The following is a 27,495-nucleotide window of genomic DNA, read 5'->3' as shown; positions in this document are numbered from 1 at the left end:
AACTTTGTCTTACTCCCTGCGCGACTAACGGTGCCTGACGCGGCCTGTTGCCTGCCAAAAACTGTATTCAGCCTTCAAGTTATCTGCTCCGCTCCTCATCCAATGCATTCCTGTCTAGTAGTTTAGGTAAACATCCTTCCAGCTACCGAGCAAAGGGCCCGGCCTCGCTGTCTTTTTGCAAGTAATTCATAGCCCCTGTTACTATGGAAGATGCCTGCCCCCTCGCATCGCATGTAGACACATAGACGCTTGTACACGCACTAACAGTCAGTATAGAATAGGATCTGTCCGAGAAGACCTTTCCTTCCAGATAATATAGTTCCTTAAACACAAGATATCAGATATGATTTAGGACTAGGTTGTCCTGACACCCCAGACTTCTGTCTCCACATGTAGGGCCAAATGTCAAGTTCCCTTCACCCTCTAGTTGTACGTCAATCACACGTCATGCGGCTGCGCGCGCATCTCTGCCAAATATTTCTGCTGACACTGCAGGATTCTCTTATGGATCCACCCACTTGTGACATCATTTTAAATGACGTTTCTAGTATACGCCTGTATTTACGCCTATTTTCATTACGTATGTGTATTCTTATCTGTATTATCAGCTGTTACGCCTCCTGCATCTGTCTTAATGCAATGCTTTTTATATATATATTGTTACTTGCCAATAAGGTATTGCCTATCCCTTCCTGAACCTTCGTGGTGATGGAATAAGATTGCCTGGTTCGAACTATAATTCCTTTGTAAGGAATAAAGTCCTTTTTAGAACCTCTAATACCACGGATTCTGCCTCTTATTTTGACTGAGTTATTCTTACTAGACTTTACCGCATAAAAAATAGTACAGGTAATTTAAATATTTACCACAACATGACCAAAAGATCACTTCGCTCCCTTGGAGCAAAACTAGTGATAGTACCACCTCTAAAAAAAGCAAGGTGGGGAGGCAGACGTTTTGCTGCTTGTGCGGCAAAGGCTTGGAATAACCTCCCTTTTCATCTGAGTAATGCTACTGGCTTTTAAGAAGGCCCTAAAAACATGGCTGTTTGATTTATAAACTGGTTGCAAATTATGTATCACTTGGAGGACTGTAGCTAGCGCCAGGACACCCTAGGGTAACCGCTGCGCTTTACAAATTTCTCTGACATAACATGTGGATGAGCCACAGAAGGATTGTATATAATGCCTCCATTCCAAGCATAAGGTAAGACAAGACAGTAAAAGATCTCTCGCACTTTCTCCTCAAAAAACTCTGCGGGATAGAGTGGAGGCTTTTATTATGGCTCCAGACGACTAAACACCAGAAAACATCTTCAGAGCATGAGAGAGGGATGGATCTTCAAGGCCTCATAAGAGAGCCAGATCCAAAAGGGTACCTCTGAAGAGGGGAGAAAACATCTCAAACCCTCTCATGAGAGCACAAATTAAAAAAGGGAGAAAACACATAAAGTTTCCTCAGAGCCTGCTTATCCTTACCTATTACAACTTCCAGTAAGGGAAAAAGACCACCCTCAAGCCTCTTCCTAGATCCTTCAAAACACAAATCGAACAAAAAATCCTCATCAAAAACACATCAACGATGGCACCTCGTTTGTCAATGACCATGAGTACCACGGTCTCATCATCAGCACCGTCAACGGCAGGAACAACGACGATGGTAGCAATTACAGGTCCCATACCTTCGATGTGGATTTCGCAGACGAAGAGCCCGTCGACGACAAGTGCACTGCCAACGATTGCACCGTCGACTGTTACAATACTGACGGCCATCATCACGTCGATGAAGGTTCCGTCGACGAAGGCCACGTTGACGATCACTCCGTTGACGATGATACCGATGACGATATCGTCACTGTCAATACTGTCGTCGAGGACATTTTTGGAATCCATGACTACAACAACGTCGACATCACCGTCAATCGATGACGGTGAAGATCACAAGAATGACCAAGACTTTACTATGGCCTGAGGTGACTTCATTCAGCAAAGTGTCACCTTTACCTCCTTCCTATTTACTGGATATAGAATACTCTGATGATGAGGATGACATCTGTGGGGTAGCTCATAGCCCATCCGTGCTCCATGTTAGATTTCAGGAGGAGGACGATGACTACGAGGATGAGGTGCAATATTATCAACAAAGTTATATTGCTTCGCTTCACCATTACCAGCCTTATGGCTTCCTTCCTGATTCTTGTCCTAGAGACATCTTCTCTCATCCAGGATTTACAAGCAATGTTGGCTGATTACAGACAGCAGTTTCTACCTCAGAGGTAGTGAGTTGAACTGCCTCCTCCTCAGTCAGAACCACCACACACACCGACTCTACCACCACCTGACATACCCAGGATCACACCTCGCCCACTGATTGCAGTGCCTCCCACATAATGTTTGTCTTCCTCAGACAAGGAAAAAGAAGAGGGTGAAATCCCAGATCCTCCACCACTGCCAGATCTTTGGGCAACTACATAATTCCCACACCGTCCCCTCCACCACATCATCCAGCAGACTCTCCTCCTGAAGATATTGGAGGGTTCCATCAGTTAATGGAGCAGCCAACCACCAGGTTTCATTTGCCAATGACAGTGAAGCAGGCAGACTGCTTCATGTACGATTTCAAGGAACAAACTAGAAAGTCCATGTGCTCCATTTCTATAATCGATTACATCTGGCTGGAAGTAAAGAAAATTATGAAAACCCCTGCTATGGTATCAGTCTGTGCTCCCTTGAATTGACAAGAAATACAGTGCTCCAAAGGAGTCGCCATCCTACCTCACAGGTCACCCAAGACTGGATTCAGTCATTTCACAGGCAGCACAGAGAAGATCTAAGAATCCGGCCACTGACAACTCAACCTGATAAGGAGGGGTGTAGATTCAACATTATGGGAAAGGTTTTTTTCAAGTATGTCGGCAAACACAGTTTGGAAAGCTAATGTCTTGGCAATAATTGGCTGCTTTGATCATCAGTTGTGGTCTGACATGGGCTCAATGTTAGACTTTGTCACTGAAGATAGAAGGCAAGAAGCCAGGAAACTGTTACTGGAAAGGAGAGCACGCAGCATCAGAGACCATTGACTGCGTTATGGACATAGATAACACTGGTTTTCGTGAGCTAGCGGGTGCTGCTGTGTTAACGATGCCAAGGATGGTTAAAATCTACCACCTTCAGGCCCAAGGTCCAAACAAAGATATTGGATATGACATACAATTGGGACTCTTTGTTTGGCAAACACATTGATGAGGCGCTGTTGGCAATAAAAACCGATACAGACACAGCAAAATCATTAGGCACCTTACAGTACAGGAAAGTTCCATTCTGAGGAGCCATAGGACGTGGCTTCACCTCATACAGAGGTGGTTACCAAAGGGCCCAACAATATCAAGCAGACCACCTGATGTCCAGGCAAAGCTACCAACCTGCTGCATACTGTCAGTCATCGACGGCTAGTTTCTCTTGCTAGGGCAGCCGCAAAAGAACACTGATCCATGGCTGAGGCAATGGGCGAAAGCAATGATCAAGATCGGGTACCAGCTTCCCACCATTCCCATCCCATGGGTTCAAGAATTTCCATTCATATACAACAGTGACAGAACATAACAACGGACCAATGGGTATTGGATCTGGACACCTATAGCCAGACCCTGGAGTTCACAGAACCGCCACCAACTACTCTGCCCAGTGGAGTCCTCGCCTTGTCTTCACTTATTACACAAAGAGCCCTAGGTCATGCTTTCCAAAGGAGCAATTGAAGAGGTCCAGTCACTGCAAAGGGGAAAGGATTTCTACTCCTGATTTGTTCTTAATAAAAAAGAAATCAGGGGAGTGAAGACCAATACTGGACCTCAGAGAACTTAAAAAATTCCTACGGAAACTAACATTCAGGATGGTAACAATTATCGAGAGCCTACATTGGCTGCTGAAAGTGCCAACAGCGCTGCAAGTCACCAAAATTACAGAGGCTTGTCTACAGTTGTTCCAGAGTCTAGGATTGACAGTGAATCAAAACAAGTCATCACTTGTTCCCAGTCAGAACATATTGTTTCTGGACTCCAGGCTAGACACGATCCAGTGCAAAGCTTTACAATCGGATGAACGACAACTCCGTCTGCAGAGGTTAACACAGGCCATTTCTGAAAAAGCAGTCTATTTCTGTAAGGAAGTACATTTTGCTCCTAGGCATGTGCTCATCAGTGATAGACCTCATCCCGTTAGCCAGGCTAAGGATAAGACCTCTACAGGAAGATCTTCAACGTCAATGATTGCAGATTTCGGGATCCTTCAAAAACATACTATATATCACTTTGGGTATGAAGGAAGCCCTACAATGGTGGTACCGCAGTCCAAATCTCTCGAAGGTTCTTACCCTTATCCAATCGATCCCAGATTTAATTCTAACAACGGACGCCTCCATGGATGGCAGGGGAGGCCACCTTCAATATCTCCAGATTCAGGGCAGGTGGTCCAGTGCTCAAAAACTGAAACACCTCAACAGTCTAGACCTCAAGGCGGTATTCCTCTCCCTGCAGGCTTTCTTACCAAGGACAGCAGGTTCCTCCTTGGTGGTCCATACGGACAATATGACCAGCACGTATTGCATCAACAAGCAGGGAGGAACCAGGTCCATCTTGCTATTGCAAGAAGTGCAAGAACTGTGGGGTTGGACAAATGCACAGGGCATATCTCTCAAAGCTGAACATGTCTCGGGTCTTCACAATACCATAGCGGATGTCCTCAGCAGGGCAAAAGAGAGTTGCCACGAATGGGAACCGGATGAACAGCAACTGGATAGAGTGTTTGCGCTGTGGGTAAAGCTAGCTCTAGACTTCTTTGCCACGAAGGACAATACAAAATGCCAGTTCAATGCCAGCAGATTTCCTGAATAGATCATGGGGTAATGCCCTTTTGATGCAATATATGTGTATAAATAAATATAGTTATACATATAATATATATAAGTGTTTCCTCATATCCTTTAGCCTGAAATATGTTAAATCAATTTTCCTTTCTCAATTTAACATGGAACACTACTCACTGTATTATAAACAAATGTATTTGTTTTCCATACAAGTTATATAGGAATGTTTTAATTGTCTTTCACCATCCGCTACAAACAAGATGATTTCTTACATTACTGCTAGCTATTCTGATTCAAGCATGTGAATGTATGAAAGATACACCGATAATGGATAAGAAAAGAAGGTACTTACCTGTAACTGTGGTTATCCGGTATTGGTATCTTTAATAGATTCACATACGTCCCACCCTCCTCCCTGTAGAGGCTTCTCTCTTCTACTTTATGGGACAACTTCTTCCCACTTGTGCTTAGAAAATCTGAGGGACACTGCCTCTGCTGGGATTGTTCTAGAGGGTGCTGACAGCTGATTGGTTGTGCTTAAAGTTTAGTCCATTTTTAAACGAGGACATAGGTGGCTATTGAATTCACGCCGTATGGCCATTGTAGCCAATGGTATTAGCTGATTACTGCTTGATTATGTTACAGTGGGACTCCCATCTCGACGACGGGTAATGATTTAAGCATGTGAATCTATGAAAGATACCAATACTGGATAACCGTGGTTAAAGATAAGTAACTTATTTTTCTCTTCTACAGTGGATCTTTCACGGTCACATACTTTAATGTTCCCCATAGTCACTCTGTCAGTCCTGTAGCCTTTATTAATAACAGCAGTGTCCTCCAACACTCAAACAACATTGAAAACAACTATTGCCTATATATACATAGTATATTCACCCGTTATGTGGCCCAAACTCAGGCCAATGAGGTGAAGAAGTACTATGTTCTAATAGAGGTTGAGTTGCTTAGATTTTCTAATCTACTGCAGTCAAGCAGACAACAATGGAATCCTCCAAGCTCTGCTCTTTTGCATGCTCTATTTGCATATTCAAACAACATTTGGAATCCAACACACTTCCTGGGACCACTCTTACCTCTATTTTGAGATGCTAAGCAGTATTTCTGCCCTTTTGTGCTTGGTTGGCTGAACCCGTGGAGCTTGTTTCGTGACGGACACCCCAGCTAAATGGTATCACCCCTCATCAGTCTGGCTCACCTGACTCCAGTGGCATGGAGTGCTCAGGATCCACGTCTGGGCATACCCGTCCCCCTTTCGGTGACAAATGCAAAAAGAACAATTGATGGACAGAATGCAGAACAATGTCATGCATTCATCCCAATACAGAGATCTGCGCCTAAATCTATCGTTTTTTTGTTCCCCATGCCATTCCAGTTTCTACCCAGCCATATGCAAATCAGTCTTGACCCTGTTCCACATGGCAACAGTCCAGCCTGATCTGCCAGGCCAGGTCCTCCCTGGACTGGAAACAAGCATCCTAGGACCGGTTTCGGGGTATCACCCCTCATCAGCCAGGCTAGCTTGATTCCAGTGGCATGGAGAGCACGAGACCCACGTCTGGGCATACCCGTCCCATTCGGGGTGACAAATGCAAAAAAACAATTGATGGACAGAATTCAGAACAATGTCATACATTCTCCCCAGTACAGAGATCTGGGACTAAGTCCATCGTTTTTTTTGCTCACCATGCCATTCCAGTTTGGACCCAGCCATATGCAAATCAGTCTTGACCCTGTGCCCAATGGGAACAGTCCACCCCCAACTGCCAGGCCAGGTCCTCCCTAGACAGGAAACAAGCATCCTAGGATCGATTTCGGGGTATCACCCCTCATCAGCCAGGCTAGCTTGTTCTCAAAGTCCTTTGGCTTCTAGCTAATGCTATCTGCAGATCTTTTCACTTATCCAGATTACACCAGTGTTATCTCCTCAAATACTAGAAAGAACTGCTGTCCTGTAATGAAGGTGATATGAGTGAGGAGGAGAGTGATGAGGAAGTTTCATTTATGGTTCGGATGGTTCCCAGAATGAAGACACCTCAGAGCACCAGGCAATTACCCCCCATTATTTAGATATTCACCTAATTTTTAGTTAATTGGATAACAACCACCTACACCAGCGACCACTACACTACGATATCTACCATGTTTTCATCCTTCTGTGTTCCAGATTTCTGCAGATTTCCTGGATACCCTAAAGCACATTAGGTAGAGATTTTTGTAACCACCTGCCTCCTCCAGGATACTATACAGTCACCTGTTTCTCAGTTTATAGCATCAAAGCCAGTTCTGCAACCTCCTGCATCACAGATAAGTCTTTCTGACCAGCAACAGCCCATGCCATCAGCACAATCTTCACATTCACCAAATGCTTCTTTCATTGTAACCCAAACTTCACCTGTGGATTTGACACCCACTGAACATACTGCCAAATGCAATTGACGCCCTCCAAAAGTGGAAGAACCACAGCGTCATACTACTCATTCATTGGGGTAGATCAGGGCCATGATGATGACAATGGAGATGATGATCACTAACACTGTGCGCCTAGTGATGTATCAGCACCTCGTTTGGGGACTATGTCCTTGGCAAAGATCCCTTTCCTAAATGACAACCAAGGGACTTTGCACCTGACGATATATATTGTTTTTATCTTGTTGAAAAAACATCCTTCCTCTTTGACATTGAGGATAAATCAAGGTGCCCAGTTAAAGCCATTCTACTTCCTGATCATCTGTGGGAACAGGGTCTTGCCTGTATGAAGAGTCATGCAAGAGGGACGACCTCAGTTGCCCTTCTAGGGAAGAATTATAAAACTACATTGTCTTGTCCCTCTTGTTCAATTAATCAAGTTTAAATGAAACCTGTTCTTTCACCTGTAGCTCATAGTCACTCACACAGACATTCCTCGCCCTGTGTGGTTCCCCGTGACAAGGAAGCTTGGCGTATGAATACCCTAGAAAAGAGTAGCTGTTTTTGCTTCTATGGCCATCATAATCTCCAATGCAACCACAATACTGACGAGTTCTGACCGACAATTGTGGTAAGATAATTCAGCCTTCTTGGACAAGCAACCAGCTCATTGGAAAGTCCAAACTAAAGACTAAGGGACAGATTTAAAGTTTGGAGTAACCATACTCTGGATTTAGAGATGTCCGATGCCCCAGCAGTCATCTCTTACAATGGCAGAAACCACCGTCAGGGCGCGCCTTGTCAATGCATTGGAAGTGTGCCATGCTGCTCCTTCAACATAATGGTGCCATACAGCACACTTCCAATATCTTTTTTTATTTTCCAAAACAAAATCCCAAATCTGGATTTTTTTTTTTTTTTTTTTAAAAGCGAAGCCCCCTCACCAAGGGAGATTTCTCTTGTGGTGCGGGGGCCATTAAAATGTTTTTTTTCACTTACCACCACGTTTTGAATAGCAGTGTGTCAAAGTAAAAACTGTCCCATTTGTCGGCCCACTCTAAATAGTGCGGGTGGACAAATGTCCGAACCTCCGATGGCCCATACTCTTTGGGGCCGCCGTGGGAGTATGTCAGCAGCAGGGACGGAGTAGCCTCCGTCGTTGACATACTTAAGTTTTAGCCAACTCTAAATGAAGAGAACAAAACTTCAGTTTGGCAGAGAGCGTACTCTGTCACCGTTGCAATGGAGTACACTCTCTGCTAAACTCTAAATCAGTCCCCTACTTTGTAAAGGTAAACTTGTACCTCTGACAATGATCGACACGTCATTAGACATTTTCAATAATGGCTTAAGACAGATCGTGATGGGAGAGGTCTTGCTCTGTTGTGGCTGTCTGAAACATATATCCTTCCACTCAGAAGTTCAGTCTGAAATACTGGATCTGCCTTTCAAAGGTCAGCCGCTCTTTGGAAAACATGTTGACAAAGCTGTACAAAGCTGTACAAGCCATCAAAGCACGCACTGATACAGCTTGCTTGCTTTGCATTTTACAGTAGAGGCATGGATAGCATTCTGGCAGGATACATGAGGGCAGGGAGGATACTATACTTCTGGAAATGTTCACCCTCAACTCCAATTAGGTCAATCATGGCTGGCATGCGTGACTTCTCCTTCCATGGCGGTCAGGTGAAATTATGGGTATTCTCGCCAGCCTGGCAGCTCATCACTTTGGATCTCAGGGTGTTGGACATAGTCCAGCATGGTCACTCCATAGACTTCATTTACAAACTGGCTTCAATGCCACCAACAAAGAAACACCCTCTACATCTGCTGGCCTTACAGTGGAGGTATAAAAACGTCCTAACAAAATGGCTTCAGAGCCAGTGCCAAAATGGAAGCTCACCAGAGAGTTTACTCAAGATTTTCTGGGCATGCAAAGTCAGGAGTATGGTACCCGATGCTGGAACTGAAGGCATTCAACAAGTTTATGAAGAAATAGTCTTAAAAATGCTCGCCATCCTTAATGTCCTGAAATCCATCAACAAGGATGATTTTGAGTATATACCCATTTTCATATCCCGTTTCATGCCAAGCATAAGAAGTTTCCTTGTTTCCGGGTTAACAATCAACACTTTCAGTCTGAGCACTACACTTTGCTCTTTGTTTTGTGCACTGAGTCTTCACAAAATGTTTAGCTCCAGTGACAACACACCTGCGGCAACAGGGAGTAAGGGCATGCACCTACCTAGTCTATTGACTCATCAAGAGCCCTTCTACTGGTTGCTCAAACCAGCTGATGAACACCACCATACATTGGGTCCAGAAACTGGGTCATACTCTAAACACAACAATCAATGCTCACCCCAAATCAACAGATAGTATTTCTGGGTTGTCACATCTGCTATGATCACCATCAAAGCTTACCCATTGCAAGGAAAATGTGACAATCTAATATCCCTTGCCCAGATACTCAGCAAAGCTCAGTACACAGCTTTAAAGGAATGCTATGAAAGGTGCTGCTTTTCTTTCCTGTACATCCTCAATGTTGCTTACAAATGTGCTCTCTTGAGGAGCAGTTGGACCTTCAGTGGAGGCAAATCACAGGTCATTGGATGACCAAGTGTTACTGGCTACCGGAGTCAACTGTCAGACCCCAGGTTTCATCTCAGATTGGATGTATCCCTCTGATGTTGGGGAGCCTTTTTCCAAGGTCTTTATAGCAGAGTACTGTGGACACTGAAGGAGATGCAACCTGGTAGAGAGTGGTAGAGAGCGACCTTTGACCCTGTCACCAGGCAGGTCGCTCCCCCATCCGCCACGCAGCCCCCTGTGTGATTGAAACTCCGTTGCCGCTTGTTCCGCTTGACTGCTCTCTCCCTTTTTCATTTCTGTACCCCTGCGCTTAGCATTCTGTACCACTGTGTTTTTTTCATTCTGTACCCCTGTGTTTTTTTTCATTTCTGTACCCCTGTGCTCTGTTATCCCCCCCCCCCCTCCCTCCGGGTCCCTCCGGGTCCCTCGCCGCCTCTCCCGCCGTCTTTTTTTTTCCCGCCGTTTTTTCCCCGTTTTTTTTCCTTTGCCGCTGAGCCCCTGCGGCCCCACCCCCTTCACTCCCATTGGCCGCCCCGCTCCCACCTCCCAGCTGCTCCTCCCTCCCTCTGCCCCTCATATGGAGGCCGCGGAGCAGTGGTAGAGAGCGACCTTTGACCCTGTCACCAGGCAGGTCGCTCCCCCATCCGCCACGCAGCCCCCTGTGTGATTGAAACTCCGTTGCCACTTTTTCCGCTTGACTGCTCTCTCCCTTTTTCTTTTCTGTACCCCTGCGCTTAGCATTCTGTACCACTGTGTTTTTTTCATTCTGTACCCCTGTGTTTTTTTTCATTTCTATACCCCTGTGCTCTGTTATCCCCCCCCCCCTCCCTCCGGGTCCCTCCGGGTCCCTCGCCGCCTCTCCCGCCGTCTTTTTCCCCCCCTTTTTTTCCCCGTTTTTTTTCCTCCGCCGCTGAGCCCCTGCGGCCTTGCCCCCTTCACTCCCATTGGCCGCCCCGCTCCCAACTCCCAGCTGCTCCTCCCTCCCTCTGCCCCTCATATGGAGGCCGTGAAGTGGTGGTAGAGAGCGACCTTTGGCCCTGTCACCAGGCAGGTCGCTCCCCCATCCGCCACGCAGCCCCCTGTGTGATTGAAACTCCGTTGCCGCTTCTGCCGCTTAACTGCTCTCTCCCTTTTTCATTTCTGTACCCATGCGCTTAGCATTCTGTACCACTGTGTTTTTTTCATTCTGGACCCCTGTGTTTTTTTTTATTTCTGTACCCCTGTGCTCTGTTATCCCCCCCCCTCCCTCCGGGTCCCTCGCCGCCTCTCCCGCCGTCTCTTTTCCCGCCGTTTTTTCCCCGTTTTTTTCCTCCGCCGCATAGCCCCTGTGGCCCCGCCCCCTTCACTCCCATTGGCCGCCTCGCTCCCACCTCCCAGCTGCTCCTCCCTCCCTCTGCCCCTCATATGGAGGCCGCGAAGCGGTGGTAGAGAGCGACCTTTGACCCTATCACCAGGCAGGTCGCTCCCCCCATCCTCCACGCAGCCCCCTGTGTGATTGAAACTCCGTTGCCGCTTTTGCCGCTTGACTGCTCTCTCCCTTTTTCATTTCTGTACCCCTGCGCTTAGCATTCTGTACCACTGTGTTTTTTTCATTCTGTACCCCTGTGCTCTGTTATCCCCCCCCCTCCCTCCGGGTCCCTCCGGGTCCCTCGCCGCCACTCCCGCCGTCTCTTCCCGCCATTTTTTCCCCGTTTTTTTCCTCCGCCGCTGAGCCTCTGCAGCCCCGCCCCCTTCACTCCCATTGGCTGCCCCGCTCCCACCTCCCAGCTGCTTCTCCCTCCCTCTGCCCCTCATATGGAGGCCACGAAGCGGTGGTAGAGAGCGACCTTTGACCCTGTCACCAGACAGGTCGCTTCCCCCCATCCGCCACGCAGCCCCCTGTGTGATTGAAACTCCGTTGCCGCTTCTGCCGCTTGACTGCTCTCTCCCTTTTTCATTTCTGTACCCCTGCGCTTAGCATTCTGTACCACTGTGTTTTTTTCATTCTGTACCCCTGTGTTTTTTTTTCATTTCTGTACCCCTGTGCTCTGTTATCCCCGCCCCCTCCCTCCAGGTCCCACCGGGTCCCTCGACGCCTCTCCTGCCACCTTTTTTCCCAACGTTTTTTCCCCGTTTTTTTTCCTCCGCCGCTGAGCCCCTGCAGCCCCGCCCCCTTCACTCCCATTGGCCGCCCCGCTCCCACCTCCCAGCTGCTCCTCCCTCCCTCTGCCCCTCATATGGAGGCCGCGAAGCGGTGGTAGAGAGCGACCTTTGACCCTGTCACCAGGCAGGTCGCTACCCCCATCCGCCACGCAGCCCCCTGTGTGATTGAAACTCCGTTGCCGCTTTTGCCGCTTGACTGCTCTCTCCGTTTTTAATTTCTGTACCCCTGCGCTTAGCATTCTGTACCACTGTGTTTTTTTCATTCTGTACCCCTGTGTTTTTTTTCATTTCTGTACCCCTGTGCTCTGTTATCCCCCCCCCCCCTCCGGGTCCCTCGCCGTCTCTCCCCCCGTCTCTTTTCCCGCCGTTTTTTCCTCATTTTTTTCCTCCGCCGCTGAGCCCCTGTGGCCCCGCCCCCTTCACTCCCATTGGCCGCCCCGCTCCCACCTCCCAGCTGCTCCTCCCTCCCTCTGCCCCTCATATGGAGGCCGCGAAGCGGGCGCGCAGCGGGCGGGCCGCCAGCGCGCCTAAGGCAAGCCCGTCTGCGCCCGTCCACGCCTGGACCGCACCCAGCGCCAGAACCCCTGGACCCCGCACCCCCCGCAACGCCAGACTGCACTACGACGCAAGCACCATCCCCGCACTCAACACCAGACGAGACCACCCCTGCTACCGGGCCACCCCGAAGCGCAGCCAGGGGCCTTTCACCTGCCGGAACTGCAGATTCACCAGCATCCAACCCCTCCACGCCACCAGCCAGAGAACCCAACCACCTCCGCTGCATCCTCCTCAGCATCCGCTCCGCTCGCAAGCACGCCATCGAACTCTGGGACCTCCTAGACTCCACCGCCCCCGACGTCGCCTTCCTGACGGAGACCTGGCTGAACGCCACCTCAGCACCAGACATCGCCATAGCCATCCCACAGGGCTACAAGATCTCCTGCAGAGACCGCACCAACGGAGTGGGAGGATGAATCGCCATCATCCACAAATACTCCATCAAAATCTCAACGAACACCGACGACACCCTCACCACCGCCGAGCACATGCACTTCCAGATCCACACCGACCCCAACACCACCCTCAGAGGAACTCTCATCTACAGACCCCCCGGACCCCGCCCACAGTTCAGCGACACCATCGCCGACCTCATCAGCACCCACGCCCTCGCTTCCACGGACTACATCCTCCTCGGGGACCTGAACTTCCACCTCGAAAACAACAACGACGCCAACTCCACCGTCCTGATCGACAACCTCGCCAGCCTCGGACGAAAACAGCTCGTAACGACACCTACTCACGCCGCTGGACACACGCTCGACCCCATCTTCTCCGCAAGCCCCCACGTCTCCTTCAACCACACCACCAAACCACACTGGACCGACCACAGATGCGTCCACTTCACCTTCAGAAAACCCACCACACACCACCGCACCCAACAGCTACCACGCCACTGCTAGGGCAAGGTCACCGAGGAACAACTGACTACCGCCCTCGCCCTGAGACCACCCACCGACCCCACCGACCCAGACACCGCCGCGACCAACCTCACACAGTGGATCAACAACTGCGCCAACACCCTCGCCCCTCTCAAGACCTCTACAACCAACCACACCAACAAGAAAGCCGCCTGGTTCACCGAGGACCTCCGGATGTCCAAGCACACCTGTCGGAAGCTGAAGAAGAAATGGCTCCACGACCGAACTCCAGACAACCACACAGCCCTCAAGAACGTCACCCGCAGACACCACCAACTCATCAGGACCGCCAAGAAGACCGCCTTCAAGGACCGCCTAGACAACAATGCACACAACACCAAAGAGCTCTTAAACATCGTGAAAGAACTCTCCAACCCCAGCTCCAACACCAACGACATCCCGCCATCTCAAGACCTGTGCGACTCCCTGGCCACCTTCTTCCACCGCAAGATCAACGACATCCACGACAGCTTCAACTCCGACCCCCCCCGCACCCACCACCGAGTCCACCACTCGCACCAGTCGCCTGACCGTCTGGTCCAGCATCAAAACCATGAACTCCATCCACTCCGGATCCCCATCGGACCCCTGCCCTCACCACGTCTTCAACAAAGCCAGCACAACCATCGCGCCCCACCTCCGGAAAACAATCAACTGTTCCTTCAAGACAGCAACCTTCCCAGAAAGCTGGAAGCACGCCGAGATCAACGGCCTTCTGAAGAAGCCCAAGGCGGACCCCAAGGACCTCAAGAACTTCCGGCCCATCTCCCTGCTCCCATTCCCGGCAAAAGTGACTGAGAAGATCGTCAACAAACAGCTGACCCGCTACCTCGAAGTTAACAACATCCTGGACCCTTCCCAATCCGGTTTTCGCGCAACCACAGCACCGAGACCGCCCTCATCGCCGCCACTGACGACATCCGGTTCCTGATGGACAAGGGAGAAACAGCCGCCCTCATCCTCCTGGACCTATCAGCAGCCTTTGACACGGTCTGCCACCGCACCCTATCAGCACGCCTCCATGACGCCGGTATCCAAGAGAAGGCCCTGGCCTGGACCACATCCTTCCTCTCCGGCAGAACCCAGAGCGTCCGCCTCCCACCCTTCCGCTCCAAAACCACCAAGATCATCTGCGGCGTCCCACAGGGATCCTCCCTCAGCCCGACGCTGTTCAATATCTACATGGCACCTCTCGCCCACGTCACACGACAACACAACCTCAACATCATCTCCTACGCCGACGACACCCAGCTGATCATATCCCTCACCGAAGATCCCCACACCGCCAAAGCTAACCTCCACAGAGGAATGAAGGCCGTAGCCGACTGGATGAAGGACAGCAGACTGAAGCTGAACTCAGACAAGACGGAGGTCCTCATTCTCGGACCCACCCCATCAGCCTGGGATGACTCTTGGTGGCCCACATCGCTAGGCACAGCCCCGGAACCCACGGACCACGCACGCAACCTGGGGGTCATCCTCGACTCCACTCTCTCCATGACCAGGCAAGTCAACGCCGTCTCTGCGTCCTGCTTCAACACCCTCCGTATGCTCCACAGGATCTTCAAATAGATCCCCCTTGACACGAGAAAAACCGTCACCCAGGCCCTCATCACCATCAGACTCGACTACGGAAATGCCCTCTACTCAGGAACAACAAACAAACTCCTGAGACGACTCCAACGCATCCAGAACGCCTCGGCCCGACTCGTCCTCGACGTCCCCCTCCGCAGCCACATCACACCCCACCTGAGAGGCCTGCACTGGCTCCCCGTCAACAAAAGGATCACCTTCAAACTCCTCATCCACGAACACAAAGCACTACACAACACCGGACCCACTTACCTCAACAACCGACTCAGCTTCCACACCCCCACCCGAAGCCTCCGCTCAGCCAACCTCGCCCTCGCCACAGTCCCCCGCATCCGGAAAACCACCATCGGCGGCAGATCCTTCTACCTCGCCGCCAAGACCTGGAACACTCTCCCCACCATCCTACGACAGACCCAGGACCTGCTGGCCTTCAGAAGACTCCTCAAGACCTGGCTCTTCGATCAGTAGCACCCCCCCCTCCCCAGCGCCTTGAGACCCTCTCGGGTATGTAGCGCGCTTTACAAATGCAGTGATTGATTGATTGACTCATCAGTGTACTGACATTTGAAAGTGGTGAGTTTCATATTAAAAACATTTTAATTGCCAATCAATGGGCTCTCAGTACACCAACTATATATAAAGAAGCACGGTCATACAAAGTATCAAGTGTTTTCGAAAAGCCTTTGGTACTGGGTTCTTCATCGTAACATCAGACTAACAGTGTAGCATTTCATGGGTCGAAAGAATGTAGTGCTGGACGCTCTTAGCAGGTATAACTGGAGCTGCTAAGAGTGGGGGATAGACATGAGGCAGATGAGGTTGTATCTACAACAGACTGGGAACAGCCCACCCCTCAATATTTGTGTTACTTCCGACAATACAGGATGTTAACTCTGTGCAAGTAGGAGGGGGTATCCCTGGACTCTTTCGATCCTTTGGTCAGTAATCTATGCTTACACTTTTCCTCCTGCCACTTTGAAATGAAATGACTGAATTAAATGAAAGTAGCATTTATAAAGCGCATGGTTACCCGTAGGCATCCCAGCACTAGCGAAAGCTTAGCTTAGCACTTGGCAGAATGTAAGGGAAGAGATAGGTTTTCACTTTCTTTCGAAAGATCAGATAATCAGCCTCTAAAAGTATGTCTAAAGGAAGAAGGTTCCATAGCTTTGCCACGTTATAAGAGAAGAGGCACCTCCACTTCGCACTCTTAATTTGCGGGACTGTGACCAGTTGCTTATTTTCAGATCTTAGGGCTCTGTTTGGGCGGTAGAGCTGGATAATGGAACGCATCATAGGAGAGCCTTTACCAGAAAGTGCTTTATGAGCGATGCACAAGGCCTTAAACTGAACTCGTTCTTTAATAGGGAGCCAGTGGAGGGTGGCGAGGGCAGGTTTGGCCAACATACGCCTGGGAATGTTCAACAGCAGACGGGCTGCGCAGTTCTGTACAGTCTGCAGTCTTCTGATCGTGGGAGGTGGAGCTCCAAGATATAGGGCGTTGGAATAGTCATGCCGCGACAGAATTAGTGCTTGAACCAACAGCCTTTTGGCAACAAAAGGTAGCATGGGGAAGATCTTTCTGATCAACCTCAGCATTCCATAACAGCTGACTACGACATTTCGGACCTGTTCTTTAAGGTCTAGGTTGTGGTCCAACTATACACCCAGGCTCTTAATATGTTGTTTGGGGATAGGAGCTGGACACAGACAGCTGGGTCAGAGATGATCTATATTCCGGGGGGCTGAGTTGCCCAGGCGCATTAACTTAGTCTTAACCCCATTGAGTTTTAAATATGAGTTTTCCATCTATTTGGTGACCTCTCCGAGGCATGAGGCTAGACCTGGTGCAGAGCTATCATGCTGATTGATGGAGACAACCAACTGGGTGATGGAGACAACCAACTGGGTGTCGTCAGCATTTGTAACTATTTGTACTCCAAATAGCAATACTATTTCGGCCAAAGGGCCCAAATAGATATTGAATAGGGTGGGGCTTAGGGACGATCCCTGAGGTTCCCCACAGCTTTAGCATTTTTAAAGAGATATCCTCATTAGAGAGAACAATAACTCCAATCTTAGGCTCAGTAGAGGCATTCAATGTTATTGCGGAGTTTTTTGCTGAAAAAGTATCCAAGATCTATGATTCTTTCACTGATGATGCCCGGAATGGCTGTATACAACACAAAGAGCAAATACAAGACTGGGGCGAAAACAGTATTCAACAATTTCTCTGCCCCCCTCTAGAAGATTTGAAAAAGATAGCACACAGTATAAGATCATGCTCCCCTACCGATCCAGCTACTCCCAAGGTGTTTGGTATATGTTTAAAAAAAGGGATTATAGTTCCCTGAGCAAACTCAATACATATAAACTTCAGTTAAAGTTCATGAGAATTATCTTTGAATCACAGGTTTGTGTGATTACAGATGAGAACCATGTCCGATCTTCATCTTTCGTTGTAGACTCTGATTACAGCTTTGACATTGTCCTTAGGAGACTTGTTTAAACAAAAGATGCCTTGTTATCCGGACAAAAAGTAGTCCAAGTCCATTTGTAGCTTTATTCGAAATATAAAGGTTTATTTCATTCGATCATAGAGAGAACAGCCAACACGTGTTTCGTCTATGGTTGATATTCCAAAAAACTTCCTCAGGGCCTAGTTCCAAATCACGATTAGTTTTAATTGGAAATAATGAATAGGGTTGGACACATCTATACCTGCCAGCCCAACAAGATGTTTCCTTAGCAAAATTGATCCATTGCCCTAGTTCCAAATTGCAAATAACTTAGACAGGAAATGATGAATAGGGTGGGCCACATATGTACCTGCCAGCCCGACTAGATATTTCCTTAGGAAAGTGTTTCGTAACCTCCAAATACGAGGCAAAGAGTGGAGACGTATCTTGCCACACTCAATTGGCGTCTTACAATTTGGAATTAAAACTAATCGTGATTTGGAACTAGGCCCTGAGGAAGTCTTTTGGAATATCAACCATAGACGAAACACGTGTTGGCTGTTCTCTCTATGATCAAATGAAATAAACCTTTATATTTCGAATAAAGCTACAAATGGACTTGGACTACTTTTTGTCCGGATAACAAGGCATCTTTTGTTTAAACAAGTCTCCTAAGGACAATGTCAAAGCTGTAATCAGAGTCTACAACGAAAGATGAAGATCGGACATGGTTCTCATCTGTAAACACACAAACCTGTGATTCAAAGATAATTCTCATGAACTTTAACTGAAGTTTATATGTATTGAGTTTGCTCAGGGAACTATAATCCCTTTTTTTAAACATTTACAATTGCCATCAATTGTAGTTAACAGCGTTGGGTGGTGGCTGTTTTGTTCCCTTGGATGCAACTCTGTGATATTTCTGCCTTTTCTTACTGTTTCAACAACTATATGCTTGCGCAGGATATACCTCACCGCCTATCATTAAGTTGTGTTTGGTATATGGTTAGAGGTAATACTCCCCTATATTCGACAACTGCTAGACACCTCCTTTCAGGAAGGCCAACACCTGATAGATGGAAATGAGCAATGGTTTCGCCCAATTAAGAAAAAACCCATAGCAGATGGGAACGTACTAACAAACCTACGACCAGTCTCACTGCTACCATACTTCTCAAAAATAGCCGAAAAAGTGGTTAATAAACAGCTTGAACGTCATATAAAGGAGAATAATCTACTACATCCCACACAATCTGGCTTTAGACCAACGTACTCAACTGAGACAGCTTTGCTCTTTGCTACTGAAACAATACGGAAAAGAGTAGACGAAGGGCTGACAACTGCGCTGGTCTTATTAGACCTGAGCGCAGCATTCTATACGGTGTCACATAAGCTACTCATCCATCGTCTAAGGAGAGGGGGTGTGACCGGGACTGCGATGGACTATCCTTTCTGCAGGACCGCAGCTTTCAAGTGATACAATAGTGATAGGACTCCTAACTTTACTACTACTAAACTGAGAAAAATCCTAATTTTAAGGCTTTCAGTATTCACAGAAGGCATTTAGGAGTCCTAAAGTTAGGAGTCCTAACTTTACTACTACTAAATTGAGAAAAATCCTAATTTTAAGACTTTCGGTATTCACAGAAGGCATTTAGGAGTCCTAAAGTTAGGACTCCTAACTTCTGTGAATACCGAAATGAGTAAGTGCCTTCTGTGAATACCAAAATGGTAGTAAGTTTAGGATTTTGTCTTAAGTTAGTTCTGTGAATCGGGCCCTACGAGAATAAGAGCAGCGCAGCCTCCACCATCAAGTATTCTTCTAGATTCCTCCATTACACTGAGGAGAGCAGTCTCCGTACCCTGCTGTGCTCGAAATCCTCTCTGAGTAGGATGGAGGCAGTTATTATTTTCCAAAAATGTAGAGAGGATGGTGTTCACGGTCCTCTCAGCTATTTTACTTACTCCAGGTAACAGAGATATGGGGCGATAGTTTGCCAACTCCTCTGGATCCAGATTGTTTTCTTTTTAGAAGGGCTTTAACCATCGCCTGCTTCCACAGAGGGGGCAAATTCCTGTCCGCAAGGAGGCATTAATTAGATCCAGTATCACTGGAGATACTAAATTAATAACTTGTTTTAGAATGGAGGGAGGGACGGGATCTAAAGGAAAGACAGATTTTAAACCGCCCAGGATCCCCTGGAAAGATGTCAAATTCAAGAGGGGGAATTCTTCCCCCTCTTGAAGGGGGAAGAATTTGAGTTGCCTGGAAAGAGCTGTGCATATTGATTGTGGTACAAAGGTTCTGGTACAAAGACCTTTGAGATCTGCAGTGGATATTCCAGTTCAGTTCATAGCAGACACTCAATCTTCTTACCAATGTTCATGGCCAAGTTCTCCACCACAATCCGCAATCATGCCACTTATTTGACGGCTGCTGCAAACGTAGGGCCTTATTATGACTTCGGCGGTCTGACCTCTAGACCGCCGAAGCCGCATACTCTACAAGACCACTGCGTCGGTGGCCTTAAGACCAACATATTCCCATTAGACCACAGGGCTGGCGGTATTCCTGACACGGTCTTGTGCTGTCTGTATGCTTTGGCTCACTGAGTAAGCCTGAAGACAATTCAGAAGCCCAGCAGCTCCTGCATCGTTGTGCGTGCACTGCTGGTATGTACCATGTTGTGCATGCCACACAGTGCATGTTCGACATTGCAGGCATAGGGGCACAACATGTGCCCCCCGTCCCTTCACTGACTAGGCAACGAGGACGGGGGGCCCATTCTGGGGTGCCTTTCTTACTGTTCCGCCAGCTTTTTCATGGTGGTTTCACTGCCATGAAAAGGCTTGCAGAAGGGCAAGTGGTAGTATGGATGGCAGTGTCGGGCTCGGCACCACCTCCATTCCTCCCCACTCTGAACACCGCCAGCACCACGGGATCCAGGATGTTTGCTCTGTGTAAGCAGGTGGGGGTATCCCCAGACTCTTTTGATCCTTTGGTCAGTAATCTATGCTTACACTTTTCCTCCTGCCACTATCAGCCTTTCAGTTGCCTGGAAAGAGCTGTGCATATTGATTGTGGTAGCCAGGCAGTTCTGGTACAAATACCTTTGAGATTTACAGTGTATATTCCAGTTCAGTTCATAGCAGACACTCAATCTTCTTACCAATGATCATGGCCAAGTTCTCCACCACAATCCGCAATCATGCCACCTATCTGTACGGCTTTTACAAACGTAGGGCCTTATTATGACTTTGGCGGTCTGACCTCCAGACCGCCAAAGCCGCATACTCTTCAAGACCACTGCGTCGGCGGTCTTAAGACCAACATATTCCCATTAGACCACGGGGCTGGCGGTATGCCGGACACGGTCTTGTGCTGTCTGTATGCTTTGGCTCACTGAGTAAGCCTGAAGACAATGCAGCAGCCCAGCAGTTCCTGCATTGTTGTGCGTGCACTGCTGGCATGCACCATGTTTTGCATGCCACACAGTGCACGTACGGCATTGCAGGCGTAGTGTTGTGCCCCCATCCCTTCACTTACTAGGCAACGAGGCCCGGGGAGCCTTTCTGGGGCCCCCTCCTTGCTGATCCTCCAGCTTTTTCATGGTGATTTCACTGCCATGAAAAGGCTTGCAGAAGGGCAAGTCATAGTATGGATGGCGGAGCCAGGCTCAGCACCACCTCCATTCCTCCCTACTGTGATCACCGCCAGCACCATGGGAGCCAGGATGTTTGATCTGTGCCAGCAGGCAGGGATATCCCCGGACTCTTTTGATCTTTTGGTCAGTAATCTATGCTTACACTTTTCCTCCTGCCACTATCAACCATTGAGTTGCCTGGAAAGGTCTGTGCATATTGATGGTGGTAGCCAGGCCTTTGAAATCTGTCAGTGGATATTCCAGTTCAGTTCACCGTGGACACTCAATCTTCTTACCAATGATCATGGTCAAGTTCTGCAACACAATCCGCAGTCATGCCACCTGAGTACGGCTGTCTCGACAGACATTCTGAAAGCAGTCAGATGCGCCTTTACTATAACACATTCTTTAAAACGGAAGAGATGATGGGTTTGGATCATTACCTGGACCCCAAGACTGTGCTCCCACAGAGCATGTTGCCCTATCTGTCACATGAGGCAAGCTGTGACCTAAAGCATGCTTCCATCAATGAAATACTGCTTTGAGGTATCAGTCTTACTGCCTACATGGGGAACATGCAGTAGAGTATTACCACTGACCAGCAAGGATTCCCAGTCTGAATACGTGGGATGTTAAAACCTGCAAATCTATGAACGATCCCCAAGCCGGGGAAGTGGAGTTACAGGCAACTCAATTGGTCTAATTCCTTTGGTCTTGTACCAAACTCATTGAAGCTGCTCCCAATCACCATCTCAAACAAGAGGGAATTCCCTGCAAACCCAGCCAATCACAGTCAGAAAAAAGAATGAACTAATTGGCGCGCTGCTCCCAATCACCATCTCAAACAAGAGGGGGTTCCATGCAAACCCAGCCAATCACAGTCAGAAAAAAGAATGGACTCATTGAACCTGCTCCCAATAACCATCTCAAACAAGAGGGGGTTTCTTGCAAACTCAGCCAATCACAGTCAGAAAAAAGAATGAACTCATTGAAGCTGCTCCCCATCACCATCTCAATCAAGAGGGGGTTCCCTGCAAACCCAGCCAATCACAGTCAGAAAAAAGAATGAACTCATTGAAGCTGCTCCCCATCACCATCTCAATCAAGAGGGGGTTCCATGCAAACCCAGCCAATCACAGTCAGAAAAAAAGAATGGACTCATTGAAGCTGCTCCCAATAACCATCTCAAACAAGAGGGGGTTCCTTGCAAACTCAGCCAATCAAACGTCAGAAAAAAGAATGAACTAATTGCGCTGCTCCCAATCACCATCTCAAACAAGAGGGGGTTCCTTGCAAACCCAGCCAATCACAGTCAGAAAAAAGAATGAACTCATTGAACCTGCTCCCAATAACCATCTCAAACAAGAGGGGGTTTCTTGCAAACTCAGCCAATCACAGTCAGAAAAAAGAATGAACTCATTGAAGCTGCTCCCCATCACCATCTCAAACAAGAGGGGGTTCCTTGCAAACTGAGCCAATCACAGTCAGAAAAAAGAATGGTCTCATTGAAGCTGCTCTCAATAACCATCTCAAACAAGAGGGGGTTTCTTGCAAACTCAGCCAATCACAGTCAGAAAAAAGAATGAACTCATTGAAGCTGCTCCCGATCCCTATTTCAAACAAGAGGGGATTCCTTGCAAACTCAGCCAATCACAGTCAGAAAAAAGAATGAACTCATTGAAGCTGCTCCCCATCACCATCTCAAACAAGAGGGGGTTCCTTGCAAACTCAGCCAATCACAGTCAGGAAAAATAATGAACTCATCGAAACTGCTCCCAATCACCATCTCAAACAAGAGGGGGTTTCTTGCAACCTCAGCTAATCACAGTCAGAAAAAAGAATGAACTCATTGAAGCGGCTCCCAATCACCATCTCAAACAAGAGGGGGTTCCCTGCAAACCCAGCCAATCACAGTCAGAAAAAAGAATGAACTCATTGAAGCTGCTCCCCATCACCATCTCAAACAAGAGGGGGTTCTTTGCAAACCCAGCCAATCTCAGTCAGAAAAAAGAATGGACTCATTGAAGCTGCTCCCAATAACCATCTCAAACAAGAGGGGGTTCCTTGCAAAGTCAGCCAATCACAGTCAGAAAAAAAGAATGAACTAATTGAAGCTGCTCCCGATCCCTATTTCAAACAAGAGGGGATTCCTTGCAAACTCAGCCAATCACAGTCAGAAAATAATGAACTCATTGAAGCGGCTCCCAATCACCATCTCAAACAAGAGGGGGTTCCTTGCAAACTCAGCCAATCACAGTCAGAAAAAAGAATGAACTCATTGAAGCTGCTCCCCATCACCATCTCAAACAAGAGGGGGTTCTTTGCAAACTCAGCCAATCACAGTCAGAAAAAAGAATGAACTCATTGAAACTGATCCCAATCACCATCTCAAACAATAGGAGGTTCCTTGCAAACTCAGCCAATCACAGTCAGAAAAAAGAATGAACTCATTGAAGCGGCTCCCAATCACCATCTCAAACAAGAGGGGGTTCCATGCAAACTCAGCAAATCACAGTCAGAAAAAAAGAATGAACTCATTGAAGCTGCTCCCGATCCCTATTTCAAACAAGAGGGGATTCCTTGCAAACTCAGCCAATCACAGTCAGAAAAAAGAATGAACTCATTGAAGCTGCTCCCCATCACCATCTCAAACAAGAGGGGGTTCCTTGCAAACTCAGCCAATCACAGTCAGAAAAAAGAATGAACTCATTGAAGCGGCTCCCAATCACCATCTCAAACAAGAGGGGATTTCCTGCAAACCCAGCCAATCACAGTCAGAAAAAAGAATGAACTCATTGAAGCGGCTCCCAATCACCATCTCAAACAAGAGGGGGTTCCTTGCAAACTCAGCAAATCACAGTCAGAAAAAAGAATGAACTCATTGAAGCGGCTCCCAATCACCATCTCAAACAAGAGGGGGCTCCTTGCAAACTCAGCCAATCACAGTCAGAAAAAAGAATGAACTCATTGAAGCGGCTCCCAATCACCATCTCAAACAAGAGGGGGTTCCTTGCAAACTCAGCCAATCACAGTCAGAAAAAAGAACGAACTCATTGAAGCGGCTCCCAATCACCATCTGAAACAAGAAGGGGTTCCTTGCAAACTCAGCCAATCACAGTCAGAAAAAAAGAATGAACTCATTGAAGCTGCTCCCGATCCGTATTTCAAACAAGAGGGGGTTCCCTGCAAACTCAGCCAATCACAGTCAGAAAAAAGAATGAACTCATTGAAGCTGCTCCCCAACACCATCTCATACAAGAGGGGGTTCCTTGCAAACTCAGCCAATCACAGTCAGAAAAAAGAATGAACTCATTGAAGCTGCTCCCCATCACCATCTCAAACAAGAAGGGGTTCCTTGCAAACTCAGCCAATCACAGTCAGAAAAAAGAATGAACTCATTGAAGCTGCTCCCAATCACCATCACAAGCAAGAGGGGGTTCCTTGCAAACTCAGCCAATCACAGTCAGAAAAAAGAATGAACTCATTGAAGCTGCTCCCAATCACCATCTCAAACAAGAGGGGGTTCCTTGCAAACTCAGCCAATCACAGTCAGAAAAAAAAAAGTATGCTGTTTTGAAGAAAAAAACAGAATCTTTGTGTAGGCAAAAACGTACAACCCTTTAGGAGCAATAATAGAATTAGAATTCCAAATGTATTTTTAACAGCAAAGTGAGGGAACATTTTTAAAAAACTCTTCCGTCAAATATAAACCAATTGGAAGCCACAGTTGACGTGAGATGATGAAAGAAAGCTGATGTTACAAGTGTTCTACCCCGTCTTGCTTTTCTCAGTTTATATTTCACTCTCGTAAAACCTTAAATAGTTTATTCAAATAAACAGACTAGAAGAATCAGAACAAGACCATTAACGTGGCAAGGTCCATGCCTGGCATTCACTGATATGCCCATCAAGGGCCCTCCTTCTTGGGGTGCTCCTGCCTCTTGTGTGCTGCTTGGTTCAAGGACGCCCTGCTCCTTAGGTAGGGCACACACTGCCAACGGAAATGCCCTCTGATCTCTCAGTAATGTTAACGATCTGCGGCACAGAGAGACAGAATCATTTGTGCTAAACCAACCCTCTGTGCGTTTCCAAGATGAATACACGTGCTGTGCTTCCCTATTCAGGGGGCACCTTCTCTTCCTGGAGCACTCTAGGGTGGATTGTGTTGTGATGCTGTTACAAAGAGTTAAACGACGCCTCTCACTCCCTTTTCAAAATCTATAAACCTATCCCTTTAGTAAGCAATATAGAGGAGAATTATGAAAAATGCTCAGTTTGGTGTTTATTGTTAAACGAAGCTTCTGGAGGCGAGTGAGTGCAGGAATCTCCCAAATACACCAAAGTCCTGGGTTTTGTTCTTCCCCAGTGAGCGGGAAAAAAAACTAGTCGATCAGTCAAATTAGGGAAACTGCTCGTCTCCCCAAATTGATTGCTAAACGATTGCCAAGCTCACCTATGGGACGACATTTCTCTCCGGAGACTCAATGCACTGAACGCGGGTTCTTAATGTATCTGCGAAACTTTCTTTCTATATATGGTGCACTCTTGCAAGTTATGCTTGCAATCTTACTATGAACATGTATTTTTTTCTATTAATTTGGCATTTTAATAAAGGTTTTCAAAACGTAGCAGCTTAGGTCGGAACGACAACTGCCCTCCCCATCATAATTCCAATTAGTATTTTTTAAAGCATTCTGAGCCCAATAAAAATAAAATCTGTCATCGATGCATAGCACAGCCCACAAAATTTGCATAGGAGAAACCTTGTAGTGAGCTGAAATTCTTCAAATGCTATGTCAATAATTCATCAATTTCGAGCTTTTACTGCAGCATATTAGTGAATAATGTTTTTTTAGAGGTCTGATTTGATCTTTTAATTCTTTATTGTACAGAAGCAGGTAATTCACACTTGAATGTGGTACGATTTGATGACATCTGATTGTTTGGGAATCCTGTCTAGGGATCACACAACCTCTATTGAGATCTTTCTGGGACGGATCCCTTACTACATCTCTCCTGTACTTTCTGTCTTTACCAGGAGGTGATGGAGACCTTCCAGAACCGCATGCTTCGCTTGGAGACCCAGCACGCGACCAGCCAGCAGGAAGCCATGGAGGCCGACAGCTCCCGGCAACTCTACCACAAAGTAGTGAATCTCTTTCTGGCTATCATCACCATTCTTCTGGTCTTCGTACCCGCTGTGCACACCTGCATCCTACCATTTGTGAAAACCCGCCGACGCGCCATAGCCAGTGGAATTGTGTTAGTTGCCTGCATTGTGATGTGGCATCACCACGACACTGTGTGGAATTATGTGTGGAATTCTAGGCTTTTATGCAAACTGGACCATGTTCTAAAGCGATTCATGGCAACCAATTGTACTTTTGGCAATAAGAAGGAGCTCGGAAGTTGAGAAGTGTGCAGAAAGGATCCTTGGCAAGGTCCCCCGCCTTCTTCGCTCCTCCTAAACACCTTCTATCTTGGTCTTCTTGAACACCAGCAGATAGTACAGTGCAAATGTGTTGTCTTCCTCACAAGGGTGTAATAAGAGTTTTATCAAATTGTGGGGGATTCTACCTTTTCTGGTACATGACTTCTCCTTGACCCTGTGTCTTCCTTCTCTGCTGTCACAACACTCAAAGGGACCCTAAGTAAAAACAAGAGCGTTTTGTTTGGCCATGTAACCAAAGGGGAGCTACCACGCAGTTGTTTCTCATGCTTCTTTTCGGGAAGTGTTTACTCTTTCATCAACATGAGAACTGCCTTGGTTCTCCAGGCTGAAGAAGGTGCCCCTGTGATAAAGCAGTGAGGAAAAGTGTTCAAGAAGGCACAACATGGCGCTGCCATCACTGAGCTTGGAGGAAAGGCCCTCAGAATGGCCAGGAAGGGGCTAAGAATCGTAAGAAAACTGCCAGCACTGTGTTGATGTGTTCTGAGCGGCACTTCTGCCAGGTGGACCCCAGAATCGCAGCAGGCCCGCGTGGCAGCCGACTCAGGGTTCTGTTCGGTACTGATCCTACTTGGACTGTCCCGTGTTCTGTTTCATTTCAGATTTTCTCTATAGTCTGAATTTATTTTGCTTTCTTTTCTGGGTATCTTTCAGTTGTATCTCCTGCGTTATAGTTGTTTCCGGGACTCTGAGCGTGTTCCCTCATTTTTTTTAGCTTTACTCCAGCCCCAAATAGCAAACACTTTGCCAGTCCCTAGAAAAGTGGAGTAAAGAGATTTCGCATCTGGAGACCTGATTTATGAGCAGCCTTTGCATGAAATACAGTAAGAAGGAAATGTTGTACAGGAGCT

General features: G+C 47.6%; 1 protein-coding gene across 1 annotated transcript in view; it reads left to right on the top strand.

Moving 5' to 3' along the window:
- The window catches only part of TEX28 (testis expressed 28), a 388,497-nt gene extending 361,889 nt beyond the window's left edge, over window positions 1-26,608 (top strand). Inside the window, exon 4 of the mRNA XM_085631501.1 lies at window positions 26,234-26,608. Within this exon, the coding sequence (XP_085487627.1) occupies window positions 26,234-26,608 (375 nt within the window). The remainder of the gene's footprint in view (window positions 1-26,233) is intronic.
- Window positions 26,609-27,495: the final 887 nt, after the last annotated feature.

The sequence above is a fragment of the Triturus cristatus genome, chromosome 10 (assembly GCF_964204655.1).
Source record: "Triturus cristatus chromosome 10, aTriCri1.1, whole genome shotgun sequence".
NCBI lineage: Eukaryota > Metazoa > Chordata > Amphibia > Caudata > Salamandridae > Triturus > Triturus cristatus.
Note: the sequence above shows the minus strand (reverse complement) of the source record. Positions and strands in the feature narration are given on the sequence as shown.